The 15,488-nt window shown below is 31.1% G+C and overlaps 1 protein-coding gene across 2 annotated transcripts; it reads right to left on the reverse strand.

Moving 5' to 3' along the window:
• Positions 1-12,579: 12,579 nt before the first annotated feature.
• LOC149537101 (uncharacterized) lies at positions 12,580-14,963 on the reverse strand. Of its 2 annotated transcripts, XM_089805338.1 has the most exons (4): positions 14,800-14,963; positions 14,369-14,499; positions 13,995-14,173; positions 12,580-13,719 (listed from the first exon to the last, which is right to left on the reverse strand). In XM_089805338.1, exon 4 carries the CDS (start codon positions 13,672-13,674, stop codon positions 13,159-13,161), a length of 516 nt encoding a protein of 171 aa, XP_089661464.1. In that variant the 5' UTR covers positions 13,675-13,719; positions 13,995-14,173; positions 14,369-14,499; positions 14,800-14,963; the 3' UTR covers positions 12,580-13,158. The 2 variants fall into 2 exon arrangements, with proteins under 2 accessions (XP_089661464.1, XP_089661465.1); XM_089805339.1 differs by lacking the exons at positions 13,995-14,173; positions 14,369-14,499.
• Positions 14,964-15,488: the final 525 nt, after the last annotated feature.

The following is a 15,488-nucleotide window of genomic DNA, read 5'->3' on the forward strand; positions in this document are numbered from 1 at the left end:
GTACCTTTCTTCATTTTATTATTTAAACGAATCTTTAAAAGACCTATTAGAGGCTGTTGAGATTATTATTATTAGCATGTTTTTAGCAATATTGTGGATTGATAATAGTTGTATAAGCTGTCCATCAGCATTGTTGGGTTAGTTCGAGTGGATATACATTTCTTGTAAAAGAAAATCTTAGCAATGAAATATCAAAAATTCAACCTCTTGTTGAGAATCAACGTGTGAACCTGTAACTCCTCCATGTTTGGGTGTAATGTAGCAATTGTTGGGATAGATAGATGGATATCTTCATCTTTAGTTTCTCTATCTGCTAGTTCTGTAGAATGGTTACATGCTATTTTTGTTTCTTGTACAGGTAATTCCAGATTTTTAAAGTGCTTGGCCAAGCCATTTTTGTTTTCCAAATATTGCATATGTGTTCATAGTTATTCTTATTTGGTTTTACTACATATGTGTAGATGTGTAGTTTATTTTTATTTCCCAGCTACATTCTATGTTTAGACTACTAGGCACATGGTTGCAATGTAGAAATGTTACACGGTCGCACAAAATACATCTGATCCATCCTATTCCTGGAAGCTAGGCTTCTGATGCCAGAGTCGAGGAATTCTTCATGTCAGAAAGAATCTCGAGGGAGTACTTCACTCCGTGGTTGGCAAGGTTAAAGCGCTCGGGCCACACTTCCATCTTAGAAAGTAGGTGGGAGATGTCCTACAACTTTGGAGACTAGATTCGAGGAAGAACACTATGGAAATGTCATCTCAGTTTGGTTGTTTTACTCACCATTTGAGATGTACTTAATCATGTGTTTGTTACTCAAGTTATAAATAGCTGAAAAGATGATGTCCCAATTGTAAATACATGTAAATGTTTTATGTACGATTAGAAAAATATAATTTATATGTAACTGATGTAATGTTGTAAGTTGGATCAGCAATCTGTAATGATGTATGTCATGGATGTATGATCATCATTTTAACGATGTATTCATAATTTTTTGTTAATGAATAATTTTGAGTTTTCCACTTTGATGTTATTGGTTCTTTTTCACATTTTCTGGTTGATGATGATGTGGCACAATTAGTCTAGAACTGGTTCTTACAACATTACATCAAACACTTTCTAGGCAAGCATCTAATACCACTGTAAAAATTCTACATATGCTCTGATAGAATTATTGATGCCAATGAATAATGTTTCTATATCTTTATTTTGTTTAATTTCTCAATAGATGTGATGCATACATGGTAAATATTGGATGTAACCATACAACTTCAGAATTACATATAACTTAATTAGAGGAAAGAAAGACAACATGGAATGAATAACAAGGACCAAATTTCCAGAATTTAAACAAGGATGAAAACCAATTTACTTCATAACACCATTTTTTGCATTTTCCACTTGAAGGACGACCTAAGATATAAGTCAAAGATGGCTCCTTAACAAAGCCTCACCATTATTAACTTTAATGCAAGCCAAAGATACTAACAAACCTGATTGTTATTAAACTACATTTGCTCCCAATTACAAGTCGCGTCCAGGAAAGGAGTGACATCAAATTGAATTGCATATCATAGTTGGTGCCAACAAAGTCATGAGATAATGCAAGGTGTTGTTGTGGTGTTCATTCCTGCCCAACCTAAATTTTCAGTTGAGCAATGCTCACTCACAGCTTGACGTCTAGCTGGTATCAATCTCAGACGCAACCCAGTAATGAAAGAACAACAGTCACTAAAGACATCAATTAATTGACAAATTGCACACATACTAATTTATTACCTTCAAAATATTACTCTCCATAACCACAAAGATCACAGTTGGAGAATTATGACAATTTCTTATCTTAGTACAATTGCTAATGATGAATCTCATATTACTTCAAACCCTCAGCCAGATAATTCGAGCAAAGAAAATATAGTATCCATGATTGTTCTCCTTAGCTACAAAAGATATAGTAGGAGAATCATGGACAATTGTATACTTCAACACAATTGCGAAGAAACTTCTTAAACTTTATACATCAGCAAAGGCATACAGTTCAAAACCTAGGAAAAAGCCACAAAGACACAAAATCAAATATATAATCAAGCATGCTTTTCCCAATGAAATGAGATCTTATTTATAAGCTTTCATTGACCAATATTTCCCTAAAACTCCATTTCAGAAATTGTAGAAGTTTCTCAAAAAACTCAAGACTAGAAACTTTCCAACTCGCTTTTTAAGAAATATCTCTTAAAATCGTTAATATAATAATATAAAAATTATTATAATAATACAACTCAATGATTAATAAATAAATATAAACTCATGCAATTTATTACTTTATTAACTACAGGTGATGACCAACTGTTAAGCCACCCACTGCACTACCAAAAATAACAACTACCGAAAATAGACTTACTAAAAATAGTAAGTCTATAACCGAGACCCCCCAAAACACCTTGTCAGCTCACAAGGGTCGCTATAATGAGTTATTTCCATCCACTGTGTTGACTTTTCAAAATTGGGGACATTACACAAAACCAAGAGATCTGATCAAGTGAATAATGACTTGAAAATTCAGTTTGAATTACTGTTATTTGTTTGTGGATGATATTCTATAGATTTAAACCATCAAAAACCTTATGTTTTTGTCCCGCACTATGAATATGGCTATTGGTATTCAGTTGAAACCTTTATTGCCTAATGGAGAAGATGTCTGAGTCATACACATGATAACATATTTTGAGGAAATTAAATCAAGTTGAAGAGTAAACCATGTGAATAGTTATAGTTTTGAATGTTGCAACTCCTGTTACTTTCTAGTGTGAGAGGATTCCAAATGAATGTCATTTTATTTTGTTAATTATAGCCAAATTTTTGTATACAAACAAAATAATGGTGCCTTAATGGTGACATTTTTATATCATTTAGTTCTTTTTAGTTCTTTATTTTGAAGTTTTTTTATTTTTTTTTAAGAGAAGGTTTTATATCAAAGCTAATTTTACATTCATTTATCTAGTATGGGAGTATGAGTTACATTTGAAGTTTTTAGGCTAAGATGCAAGGAATAATTAGTATGCATTCTACCAAATTTTTCAAGAAATGATCACAATCCCATTTTTTATGATGATTGAGCTTTGTGCTCTGAAACAAGACTCAATCCCAAGTGAGTTCATTTAGAATCATTTAACTTCTCCAACAAATCAAGAGCACATTGAGGAATTACTTTAGTTTCAACTATTGCATTTTTTGTCACTCTTGCTTTGATGTATTGTCATGACTTCTAATGTGAGAATAGTTTAAATGTATTATTCATTTTAATTGTGTTCACTTATATATGCATTTTTTATTTATTAATGTGATATAATAATCTTGCAATGATAAAATTTGCATGTTTGTGCCATTTATTTTGATGGATTGCTATAGTTTTTACTTTCGCATCTTTGGTCACTCTTAGTTTTAAATGTGTTCTCATGTATTGTAATATGAGAGAAGTTCAAATTTATATTTATTATTTGTATTGGTTTGTACACAAGACTTTGTATATAGACATAATAATATTGTTGCAATCTTGATCTGTTTGAGTTATAGATCACTTAGTTTTGTGTTTATTTTGAGGAAATATATTAATATATTTATATTGTAATAAATAATATGATTTTATTTGAAGTTGGAATCATTTTTCTTATTTTATATTCATCTATACACACATATCCATAAGCATTTAGTCATATCTTATCCTTTTTTAAGTAATTAGATTTTCTAACTATTTGTTTTCTCTTGATATATTTTCACACTTGTATAGTTAGGTTTACTTAAAGAATTTAGTTTTCATATCTCAATTCATAATATTAAGATACACACTTGACATTATTATATTGTCCAATGTCTTACCAATGTCTATATTTTTAAAAGAGATTGTTTTATTATGCATAATATATTATTATGTGTGTGTGCACTGTATTCATATTTTTGGAGATATAGTATTTTATCACTTCTCTCTTATGAAGAAGGTTGTTTTATTTATAGGTAATCATTGGATTCTATGGATTTTCTTAGCAATTCTTGCATTGTATCAAAGTTATAGGTTGGTAAAAAAAATTCTCAATGTTGTAACCAATCTTCCAATGATTTTAAGTTTCTATCTTGATATAAAATAGATCCCATAGATGAGTCTAAAGGTCCAAAAACCTATCCAAATCAAAATTAAACTAAAAAAAGTTTGGGCAAGTTGCAAATTCGATATTAAAAAAGGCATCTCCGAAATCTGGATTGTACCATCTTGTACAATTCATATAGTTTGTTCTTAGAACAATGTTAATTGAATTGAAGGATTATTTTAAGAATATTCATAGCTTTGTAATTCTTTTCATCTTCTACATCATAAAAGGCACCATATTTTATTTGGTGTTTCTAATTGGTTAGGGGTATAATTTATTAGGGGGCGACAAGAGTTTTACAAGCTATTGTTGGTATCATATAGGCCCACCTCCTACCAAAAGGTTAATGATATATTGGAAACTTTTTAAGGATTGCAATTCAAAGCCCAACTTTTTATCATTTTTTAGGTACAACTTGCACTCCTCTTTAATGAATTCACCTTATGCACCATGTTTATTGTGTTCACCTCTATATTCACCTCCATTTATTTTCTAGATATCTAGATTTACAAAAGTTTCCATTTGACACACTTTCATAGTCATGGGGTAACCTCATAATTATGGACTTGTTCCCATCATTTTTAACTTTGAAGTATTATAAAATAACTCTCTCTCTCTCTCTCTCTCTCTCTCTCTCTCTCTCTCTCTCTCTCTCTCTCTCTCTCTCTCTCTCTCTCTCTCTCTCCACAATTCCTAAAAACTGTATAGCTCTTCAATGCAGAACTTCTTCATATGTTTGTACAACATTTCTTTCCTACATATTCTTACACATTGCAACATATGAATACACTCAAATCTAATGCATACAAATATCTAAACATATTTTTCCAACATATAATTGGCCCTTGGTATCATATGATTGTAACACTCATCAGCCTCATATTCACATATAGAGCATTCCATACTATTTATTACATCTATCAACATTATATTAGTATCCTAGCTAACTACTTTTATGCATAAATAGTTCTCTAGTACAAGGTGAAAATAGTCAAGTCCATGCTAGCATGCATTACATATAGTCTACTATACTAATATACTTTCATAAAATATAATTACATCAAAATGTCTTTTTTTTCCTTCTTTGAATCCGTGTACATGATCTTTTTTAGAATTCTCTTAGACATATTCTTAAAATTCCATAAGTTAAAATTAACTTAATTTTAAGGTGTTTACTTCAATCCTCTTGAGTTCAAATCATTAATATCGAATATTTAAAAATATCTTCTCAAAAAAGTTACATGTCCATTGAAACTCAAACAACTTAAACAATACACACTATTGGTTAACTCCTAGGCTAATAGTGTTGAAGTCAAAGTTGACTAACCTTTTCTAGGCTCAATGTCTTCATTCAAGTTGGCTCATAACAAAAGGATTGCATCCTTGGTTCAATTTATAAAAAATCTAACTAACACCAAGAGTAAATGATAATTATTAATGATTGTGTTCTAATATAACTCTAAGAGAAGTACAAATATTCAACATAGCCTTAAAAAAACAATTTTAAAACTTGTTAGATAGTTTTGTGACTTCATAGCTTAATTTGGATCATACTTGATGCATCCTAGCCAACTAACTATAATGAATCATTATAATTCATTTAGAGATAAAAATAGTCTTTAAAAATTGATTACTCAAGATGAAAATCAATGTCATAACACTAGACAATTAGATTCGACAAGTTGAGTGCTTTTTATTTTTTCAAATGTTTAATGATGTCAAGATTTAGTTTGTTTCTTTATTTATGTATGAGAATAATTAAATAAATAGTAATATTTAATTACTTAATGAAATCAGGTTAAGGGTACAAAAAAAATTTTTTTTAAAAATTATTAATTATATCTTAAGATGGGGTCAGAATGTACTAGTTATGTAAATAATGAATATTTATTCAACTAATAGATTATGATAGGATAAAATCGCAATTTATTAGACGTGTAGAAATTTTTGTGTCTAAAATAAAAAGGAAACATCCAAGCACGAATTGATGAGCACGAATTGATGAGCAAATCTGGACTCACAAATTTAGGGTGTACCAAAATTGGAAAGGAAAAAGAACATGTAAATAACATAGAAGGTAAGTGTTAGCCCAAAGTTGCCCTCCTGCCAAAAATCAAATTCGAATTATGATCTATTTTAATGATCACCTAGAGTTCTCATGAAATGATTTAACATTGGCCATATTCATTATTTCATGTTATGCCTTGTAATATTTCAAGTCATGATCATGCGATTCACATGGTCACAATTGGTTAAGTGCCGACTAAGGTCAAGATGGTGAAGGTGTGCTTTGCTTTGATTTTGCCTGATCTCATGGTTATATTGACATGCTATGGTTTAAGTTGCAACAACGTGAAAAAGTAGATCTTCCATGTTCAAGACATATCCTGCACTGTTAGATCATCCAGATCTATGACCAGTGCACAATCTCCACAAGTAAAGAAATGGTTAAAGTTTGAGTTGCGAAGTAGCAATTTCCTTTTTTTTTCTTAATCACAAGGGTTAGATAGTAACATCAGTTTAAGTTGTGATGGTGTGGAAAAAGTCTAACCTTAGCCTTCACTAAGACATGGCAGTTAGTAAAGAATTACAAGTACAGGTTGTGAGGTAGTGATGATCAGTGGATCACAGTTTCACAAGTAGCAACAGTTATTAAGGGAAGGTGGTGGCAAGGTTGTAATCAGAGGTGATTGAATGCAAGGCATAGTGATTGGACCATTGCCAAGGTGGCATAATGGTGAGAAATACTTGGTCCACATGGAGAGACTTGATGGTTAATCTGAGTTGACTAAAATCATGATTGATTTGGTCGATTGGCGGCAGTAGAAGCAGTTCCTTTTAATGAAGAATTTGATCTTTCTGATCTCTTACAACTGTTATCATCGATCCCTAGGCTTGATAAATGCAAAAGGAACACTCCACCGCCATTTGTTGATCCACTCATTCAGATATAGAGTAAATAACCATCACTCTTGACCTCTCAAAGATTTTTTTGGTGTAGAAGTGATCCTCTCATGTGTAGATTTACTCAATGAACAGATCTTTTCAGCTTTGCAATAACTATTCTCTAGAGATTTTTTTATAGTAGTTGGTTTTGTCTTATGAGGAAAGTCATCCAAGTTATGCTTGCACTATAAAGGAAAACATTGTACTCCGTCTTAGGGTTGGATCTTCTTTGTTTCTCTAGTATTACCTTGGCATGCTACTATAAATTCCCTCTTGCCTGTTAGTTATATGACCTTCTGCCTTATCTCTTTCAACCATCGTCATACTATATAAACTTGTTTGCCTTTCTTCGATGTATTGTGAATGCCTGCAATCTGTATTCTCTCTATCTCTTTGGCTTGTGAATGATAAGAAGTGAATTATTTTCATTATATCACTCATATGGTTGTCTGATTTGTGTGTAGTTTACAGATTAAAGCAAAGTTTGAATCCATATATTTTTAGACTGTTGTAATAATAATGTTGTGCATGTATGGGAAAAGATTGGTCTGGACACCCTATTTTGGTGCATCACCTCCTTAGAATAGATTAGGTAGTTGCTTTCATGTATTCCTTCTCTCTTTTGTCTTCATGAATAGTTTAAGTGCATTCCAATAGTAGAGGAAGTTGGCCTTCTCCAGAGACTCAACCTCATAGTTCAAGTCTTATAGCTTGGAGGTTATTTTTATGGTTCACGAGGCTATTCTTAGGTAAGACTTTGGACAAGGGTGCACACTTTTGTGACAACAATTTTTGGCATGTCCAATGAGATGTATATTAAAGATATTTAAAGTTCACTAGCATCAGGAAAAGATTCCTTATTCATGTTGAGGAGATAGTACTACCCTTATTTCTATTTCTGGTGAGATTGTGTGTAAGTTTTTCAGCATCAACATTTCGGATCATACTCCATGACCCATCATCAGGATGAGAGAGCTAAGAAAAAACATAATAGGTTGCAAACCCAAACTGAATAAAAAGAGAAAGAGAGGGGGCCAAGGAGGACTACACGCAAGTCAAGGAAGCAAAAGATTGAAAAGAAAGGCACCAAAGAGGTCAAAAGAGAGTAGGAGAGAAGAAAAGACAACCAAAAACACTCAAACCACCTAAAAGAATTAAAAATAAGGGAATACACAAAAGGCTAGTTCTAACTAAATAAGATAAATAGTATATATATATATATATGAATGTAAAGAAAACTAAGAAGAAATAAAGAACAAGAACATCAGAGAAATGTAATAAAAAAAAAAGGCAAGATAATGAGTAACCGATTCAAAAGGATCGGAGGATGAGAAATGGGGCTAAGGGAGAGGTGGTGGTTTCTAATTAAAGAATTAAAAAATGAGAAGGTTGGGGGGAGAGGCCAAGGGTCGAAAATTGAAGGAGAGCCTAAACAAATTAAACACGATTAACAATAAAAAAAGATAATAATAACAAAAAACTAGAATCATAATAGTTAAAAATAAGTTAAAATATAAACAAAAACAAGAAATAGGTTTACTGAATTAAATAATACTAATACTAATATACAAGCATATATGCAAAAATCTGAATGTATGTATATATGTGTCTATATATACATACATCCCTATATATAAATGTGTGTGTGTGTGTGTGTGTGTGTGTGTGTGTGTATACATATACATATATACATATACATAGATACATATACATATACATATAGACATATACATATACATATACGTATACGTATACATATACGTATACGTATATGTATACGTATATGTATATGTATATGTATGTGTATATGTATATGTATATGTATATATATATGTATATGTATGTGTATGTATATGTATATATGTATATGTATATGTATATATATGTATATGTATATGTATATTATGTATATGTATATGTATATTATGTATATGTATATGTATATATACATATACATATATATAGATATACATATACATATATATAGATATATATGTGTGTGTGTGTGTGTACCTACAAAAACTTATCAAATAAAATAAAAATATAACAATACAAAAAAGAAATTAATTAGAAAATAATGAAAAAATTGATAATAATAACAATAGAAGCGAAAAAATAATGATAAAATAAGGAGTTAAAAAAATATTAAGGAAAAACAAAGATATAAATAAAAGAATAAATGAAAAAATGCAAATATTAACTAAATTAAAAAGGATAAAGATAAATATATGTATATAAATTTCTATAAGTATATATATGTATATCCACCTATATAAATAAAAGCAAAAAAACTAAAACTTAATAAATAAATAAATAAGTATACATACATACATACATACATACATACACACACTTACTAAAACAAACCAAATAAAATAAAAATATAACAAAACAAAATGCAAATAATAATGAGAATAAAAATAAAAATAAAAAGAATAAATATTGAAAATAAAAATAATAAAAGTAAAAATAATGATAAAATAATGAGATTAAAATGAATTAGGGAAAACACAAACAAAAATAAAAATAAAAGACTAAATGAAAATAATGCAAAGATTAACTAAATTAGAAAATAATGATAATGATATATATATATACTCTTACATGTATACCTATATAAATATAGGTGAAAAGATTAATACTAATATATATATATATATATATAAGAGTGTATATATATGTATAAGAGTGTATATATATGTATATATATATATATATATATATATATATATATATATATATATATATATATATATATATATATATATATATATATATATATATATATATATATATATATATATACAAACCCATACACGCACAAGTAAATATATGGGGAAAAATTAATACCAATAAAAATAAAAGCAAAAAAAAATTCATAAGCATGCAAATGTGCACCTATACCTACAACTATATCTATATAAATATAACTATAAATAAACTTATTGCAAAAATTGAATAAAAGATTTAAAAATAGAAAATAATAATAATATATAAATAAAAATTGATAATAAAACAAACAATGAAAGTGAAAATAATAATAGTAATAATAATAAAATAAGGGAAAAGCAAAAACATAAAAACCCGAAAGAAAGAAGAAGTGAAAAGATTGATGATATATATGAAAGTATGTATATGTATGTATGTATGTAAATGTATACACTCACACATACACACATGTATACATATATATATATATACATACAACCCTATATATATACAAGATTCAACCTCAAGTGGTAGGGGTGGGTGGGTGGGTGGGGTTGGAGAGAGAGGGAGGATGGGGAGAAGAAACAAGAGGGCAAAGACAAGGGAAAAAAAAGAGGCACAAAAAAAAAAGGAGAGATGAGCTGAGCAGAGGGCTATGAAGGTCAACCAGGTGGATGGTGGGGTCTCTTGATGGAGGATAAAAGTGGATGCCAAGCCAAGCTGATGGTCCAACCTTCATCCTAATTGAGATTGGTAGGGTGATTAAATATTTCAATCGCCTCCTTCATCTTTCTCTTGTAATAATTGTCCTCTTTAATGAGGATTTGGGTGTTTTCCAAACAAATATGATTAAATCTTCCTTAGCCGAGCATTTATCTTCAACCAAACACCAAAGCTCGGATAAGGAAGATTTAATCATATTTGTTTGGAAAACACCCAAATCCTCATTAAAGAGGACGATTATTACAAGAGAAAGATGAAGGAGGCAATTGAAATATTTAATCACGCTACCAATCTCGATCGAGATGAAGGTTGGACCATCAACCTGGCTTGGCATCCACTTTTATCCTCCATCAAAAGACCCCACCATCCACCTGGTTGGCCTTCGCTGCCCTCTGCTCAACTTAGCTCTCCTTTTGTATTTGCGCCTCTCTTTTTTTTCCCTCATCTTTGCCCTCTTGTTTCTTCCCCCCACTCTCCCTCTCTCTCCAAACCCCCCACCCCCACCCCTACCCCTACCACTAGTGGTCGAATCTTGTATATATATAGGGTTGTATGTATATATACATATACATGTGTGTATGTGTGAGTGTATACATTTACATACATACATACATATACATACTTTCATATATATCATCAAATTATTATTTTTCAATTTAGTCAATCTTTTCACTTCTTCTTTCTTTCGGGTTTTTATGTTTTTTCTTTTCCTTTATTTCATTATTATTACTATTATTATTTTCACTTTCATTGTTTCTTTTATTATCAATTTTTAATTATATATTATTATTATTTTCTATTTTTTAATCTTTTATTTGGTTTTTGGAGTAAGTTTATTTATAGTTATAGATATAGTTGTAGGTATAGGTGCACATTTGCATGCTTACAGGTTATTTTATTTTATTTTATTTTTATAGGTATTATGTGTGTGTGTGTGTCTATATATATATATCATTATCATTATCATTATCATTATCATTATTTTCTAATTTAGTTAATCTTTGCATTATGTATATATATATATATATATATGTATATATGTATATATATATATATATATATATGTATATATACATATATCTATATATGTATATATGTATATATCTATATATGTATATATACATATATCTATATATGTATATATACATATATGTATATATGTATATATACATATATCTATATATCTATATATGTATATATACATATATCTATATATCTATATATGTATATATACATATATCTATATATCTATATATGTATATATACATATATCTATATATCTATATATGTATATATACATATATCTATATATGTATATATGTATATATACATATATATATATATATATATGTATGTATGTATGTATATATATATATATACATACATTCAAATTTTTGCATATATGCTTATATATTAGTATTAGTATTATTTAATTTAGTAAATCTATTTACTGTTTTTGTTTATATTTTAGCTTATTTTTTACTATTATTATTATCATTATTCTAGTTTTTTGTTATTATTATCTTTTTTATTGTTAATAGTATTTAATTTGTTTAGTCTCTCCTTCAATTTTTGACACTTGGCCTCTCCCCCCAACCTTCTCGTTTTTTATTCTTTAATTAGAAACCACCACCTCTCCCTTAGCCCCATTTCTCATCCTTTTGAATTGGTATTTATCTTATTTAGTTAGAACTAGCCTTTTGTGTATTCCCTTATTTTTAGATCTTTTAGGTGGTTTGAGTGCTTTTTGTTGTCTTGTCTTCTCTCCTATTCTCTTTTGACCTCTTTGGTGCCTTTCTTTTCAATCTTTCGCTTCCTTGACTTGCGTGTTGTCCTCCTTCGCCCCCTCTCTTTCTCTTTTTATTTAGTCTGGGTTTGCAACCTATTATGTTTTTTCTTAGTTCTCTCATCCTAATGATGGATCATGGAGTATGATCCAAAATGTTGATGCTGAAAAACTTACACACAATCTCACCAGAAACACAAATAAGAAGATAGTACTGCCTTCAATATAAAGCCTTCAGGAAGGCCCATTGTTCAAAAGTACCTGGCAACTCTAAGCTTCAAATGCATTTGGTTTCCAGACCAAAGTTGTAATTCATGCCCAAGAGACACACAAGGGAATCTTCCAGAGGTAAGTTCCAGTATCAAGAACTTTCTCTTTCTAATTCAAGAGAAAGGTTAGGGTATCCTTATCACTAGTTAGGAATGTGTTAGTAGCACATACCATTGCAAGGTCTATCTCCACTCCTATTGTTAGGACTCAACCTAGAATCCCATCTTCTCATATCAACAAAACACTCTCTTATATGGCTAGAGCTCACGCTTTTGCCACCTTTAATGGTGGGAACCCCTTCCTATTATTCCTAAGGCATGACATACCAGTATTAGTCCTCAAAAGCGTACTTGAGTTTATAGGTGAAACTGACATAATTGAAATCAATCATACATTCATGGGGGTCTCTCTTGATAGTTGTTAGTTTCTCTAGGAGTGACAAGTGGTCACTTTTGTCCTCCAAATGCTTGCATAGGGCTGCCCCTAACCCATCCCAATTAGCAATAGAGTTGTGAGGAAAACTTCTATACCATTGTAATTCCTTTACTTTCAAGGATGAGGCCAGAAGCTTGACTGCTACATCATCCTTAGAGATGCCATGAATATTAAAGACCTTAGACACTTCCGGAGCTTCAGACTACCAATCCCCTCTTCCATTTTGTTCAATCTTTCTCTTAAGCTCGTTCCCTCTTCTTCCGGATAAGATATCTGGTCATCCTGCTCATTAATACGGGTCTCAAGGATCTGCGGGGAAATCATTTCGAAGCGGCTCAGCCCCTGATCCACACTTCGCTCGACCTTTCCGTCTCGGATTTCTACACATCCATCAAACCTGGTACCACAGCTGTCAACGCGGCTCTGCTTATTTTTCGAGGCAATTCTGCTATACTTTTTGGATATTGTTATGTCAGATGATGTATTTCGAGGGGTTTTACTACTGTTTGCGAAAAAATTACACTGTTTCTTGTTTTCAGTTCTGAAATAGCCTTGGCCCCGCTTCAATTGAGGATTGTATGAAGCAAAATTCATGTCAGGGTTCCATTTTCTGCAATTTTGCTTCGCAGTCTTCGATCTTCTGCTCGCCACCTTCATGTTTGCCTGATCTTCGAATCCCTTCTACTGGAGCTTCATCGCAACCTTATTTTACATCAAATTGTTTAACAGAATAATAAAGTCAGCGATTACACCAGAAATGTAAGCAATAGCTCTGCAATAGGTTACAAATTAAATGCTCAATTACAAGATACTTCGGAAAAAGATATTTCTGGGCAAAATAGGAAAGCTCGCGGTCTAAAACCCCTAAAATCCAGGGTTAAGTCACCAAGCCCTGCAACATCGATAATTTACCAGCACAAAGTGAAATGGAAGTGATGCAGGAAATTTCATGAAGAATCTGTGAGATTCGATCCTACCGCTCAAATTGCTCAGGGCCGAAAGCTCCACACCCGCAGTTTTGAATAACAAATTAAATATTACACGGCCATGGTTTTTTTCAGCTGCTTTATAGAACAAATACCTAGACCGTAGGAGCAGAGCTGCTACGATTTTGATTTCTCGCCGCAAGCAAAATACGAAATACGAACTCAAACACCTAAACCATACAAAAAGACCTACTATTACTTTAATTCAGAGGGCAGCTGAAACACGAAATTCAATGCTAAAATATGGAATAAAATCAGCTCTAGGGAGCGTAGAAAAGATCAATAATTGCAAACACAGGGAAATAAAGGTGAAATCACTGTCTTCAAAAGCATTGCGAAAAATGGTTGCTCGAAATGTCGATTACCGGCCTAAAAATTCTGTTCGGGAGCCTACTCATTATTCTTTGAAAATTTTCTCCGCATCCGCAGCTTCAAAAACCTCATTTATTTCACTGCCATGGTTTTCCTCAGCTGCTTTATGAAACAAACACCTAAACTGTAGGAATAGATCTACGATTATTTTGATTTGTCACGACAAGCAAAACAGAATTAAACTCGAACACCTAAAATATCCGAATAAACCTGCTAGTATTTTAATTTGAGAGGGCAAATGAAACATGGAATTTAACGGTGATGCCATTTTGTTTTCGGTAATCTCTAAAAGATGGAATAATTCAGGTGTAGCGAGCGTAAAAAAGATCAAATGACTGTAAAAAGAGTAAAAGAAAGTGTGAAAATCACTACGTGAGTAATTAAACGCGTTGCAAAAACACAGGGACTGTCAGAAGAAATTTACCAGTTGTAGCCGTCAGAAGCATATCGAGCAGAAATCTCCAACTTGTGATGCAGAGGATAGATTCTTGTTCGAGACTCTAAAAGCGCAGAATTTTGAAGAGCTTGCTAAAACTATGTGAAAATATTAGGTTTTTGTTTCGGAGGGTTTCATTTAATTGCGTGAGATTGAGGGATTTGGATGGAGATAAAAGAGAGGCCAACAGGAAAGGCTAAACAGGTGAGATAATACGAGTCATCATTAGCTGAGGTAACGTGATAACCAACCTTGTGCGTTGCTTGCAACCTCTCATTGCCCCACGTTTCATTTTCCAATATTTTTTAATTGTGTACAAGAGTGTTTCAATAAGTAGAGTAACAAAAATATATAATAGAAGTAATAATAATTATATATATATATAATAGTAAGAGAAATTGGTAGGTATGTAAAAGATGTGTTGAAAAATTGCGTCTTTAAAAAATACATGTGATTTTTTTTTAGCAGTTCATTTGGTAAGTATTTTTTGTTTAACAAAGGTCTCAGTGGAGAAGTGATATTTTCAAATGAATTATGCAATTGAAACACAACATGTGAATGAGGAAGACAATTAGATTCCATTATCAATAGGATCATAATATGTTTGCAAGAGAGGGTGGGATAAAGTTGAATAGAAATATAGATAGAGATGGAGAGAATCAAAGAGCATGTGAATG

The sequence above is a fragment of the Cupressus sempervirens genome, chromosome 10 (assembly GCF_028749045.1).
Source record: "Cupressus sempervirens isolate cs-2001-9-10 chromosome 10, ASM2874904v1, whole genome shotgun sequence".
Lineage (NCBI taxonomy): Eukaryota > Viridiplantae > Streptophyta > Pinopsida > Cupressales > Cupressaceae > Cupressus > Cupressus sempervirens.

Bases quoted from the DNA above. Each gene is read 5' to 3' on its own strand.
- LOC149537101 (XM_089805339.1), bottom strand. From the start codon at position 13,674: ATGAAGGTGGCGAGCAGAAGATCGAAGACTGCGAAGCAAAATTGCAGA.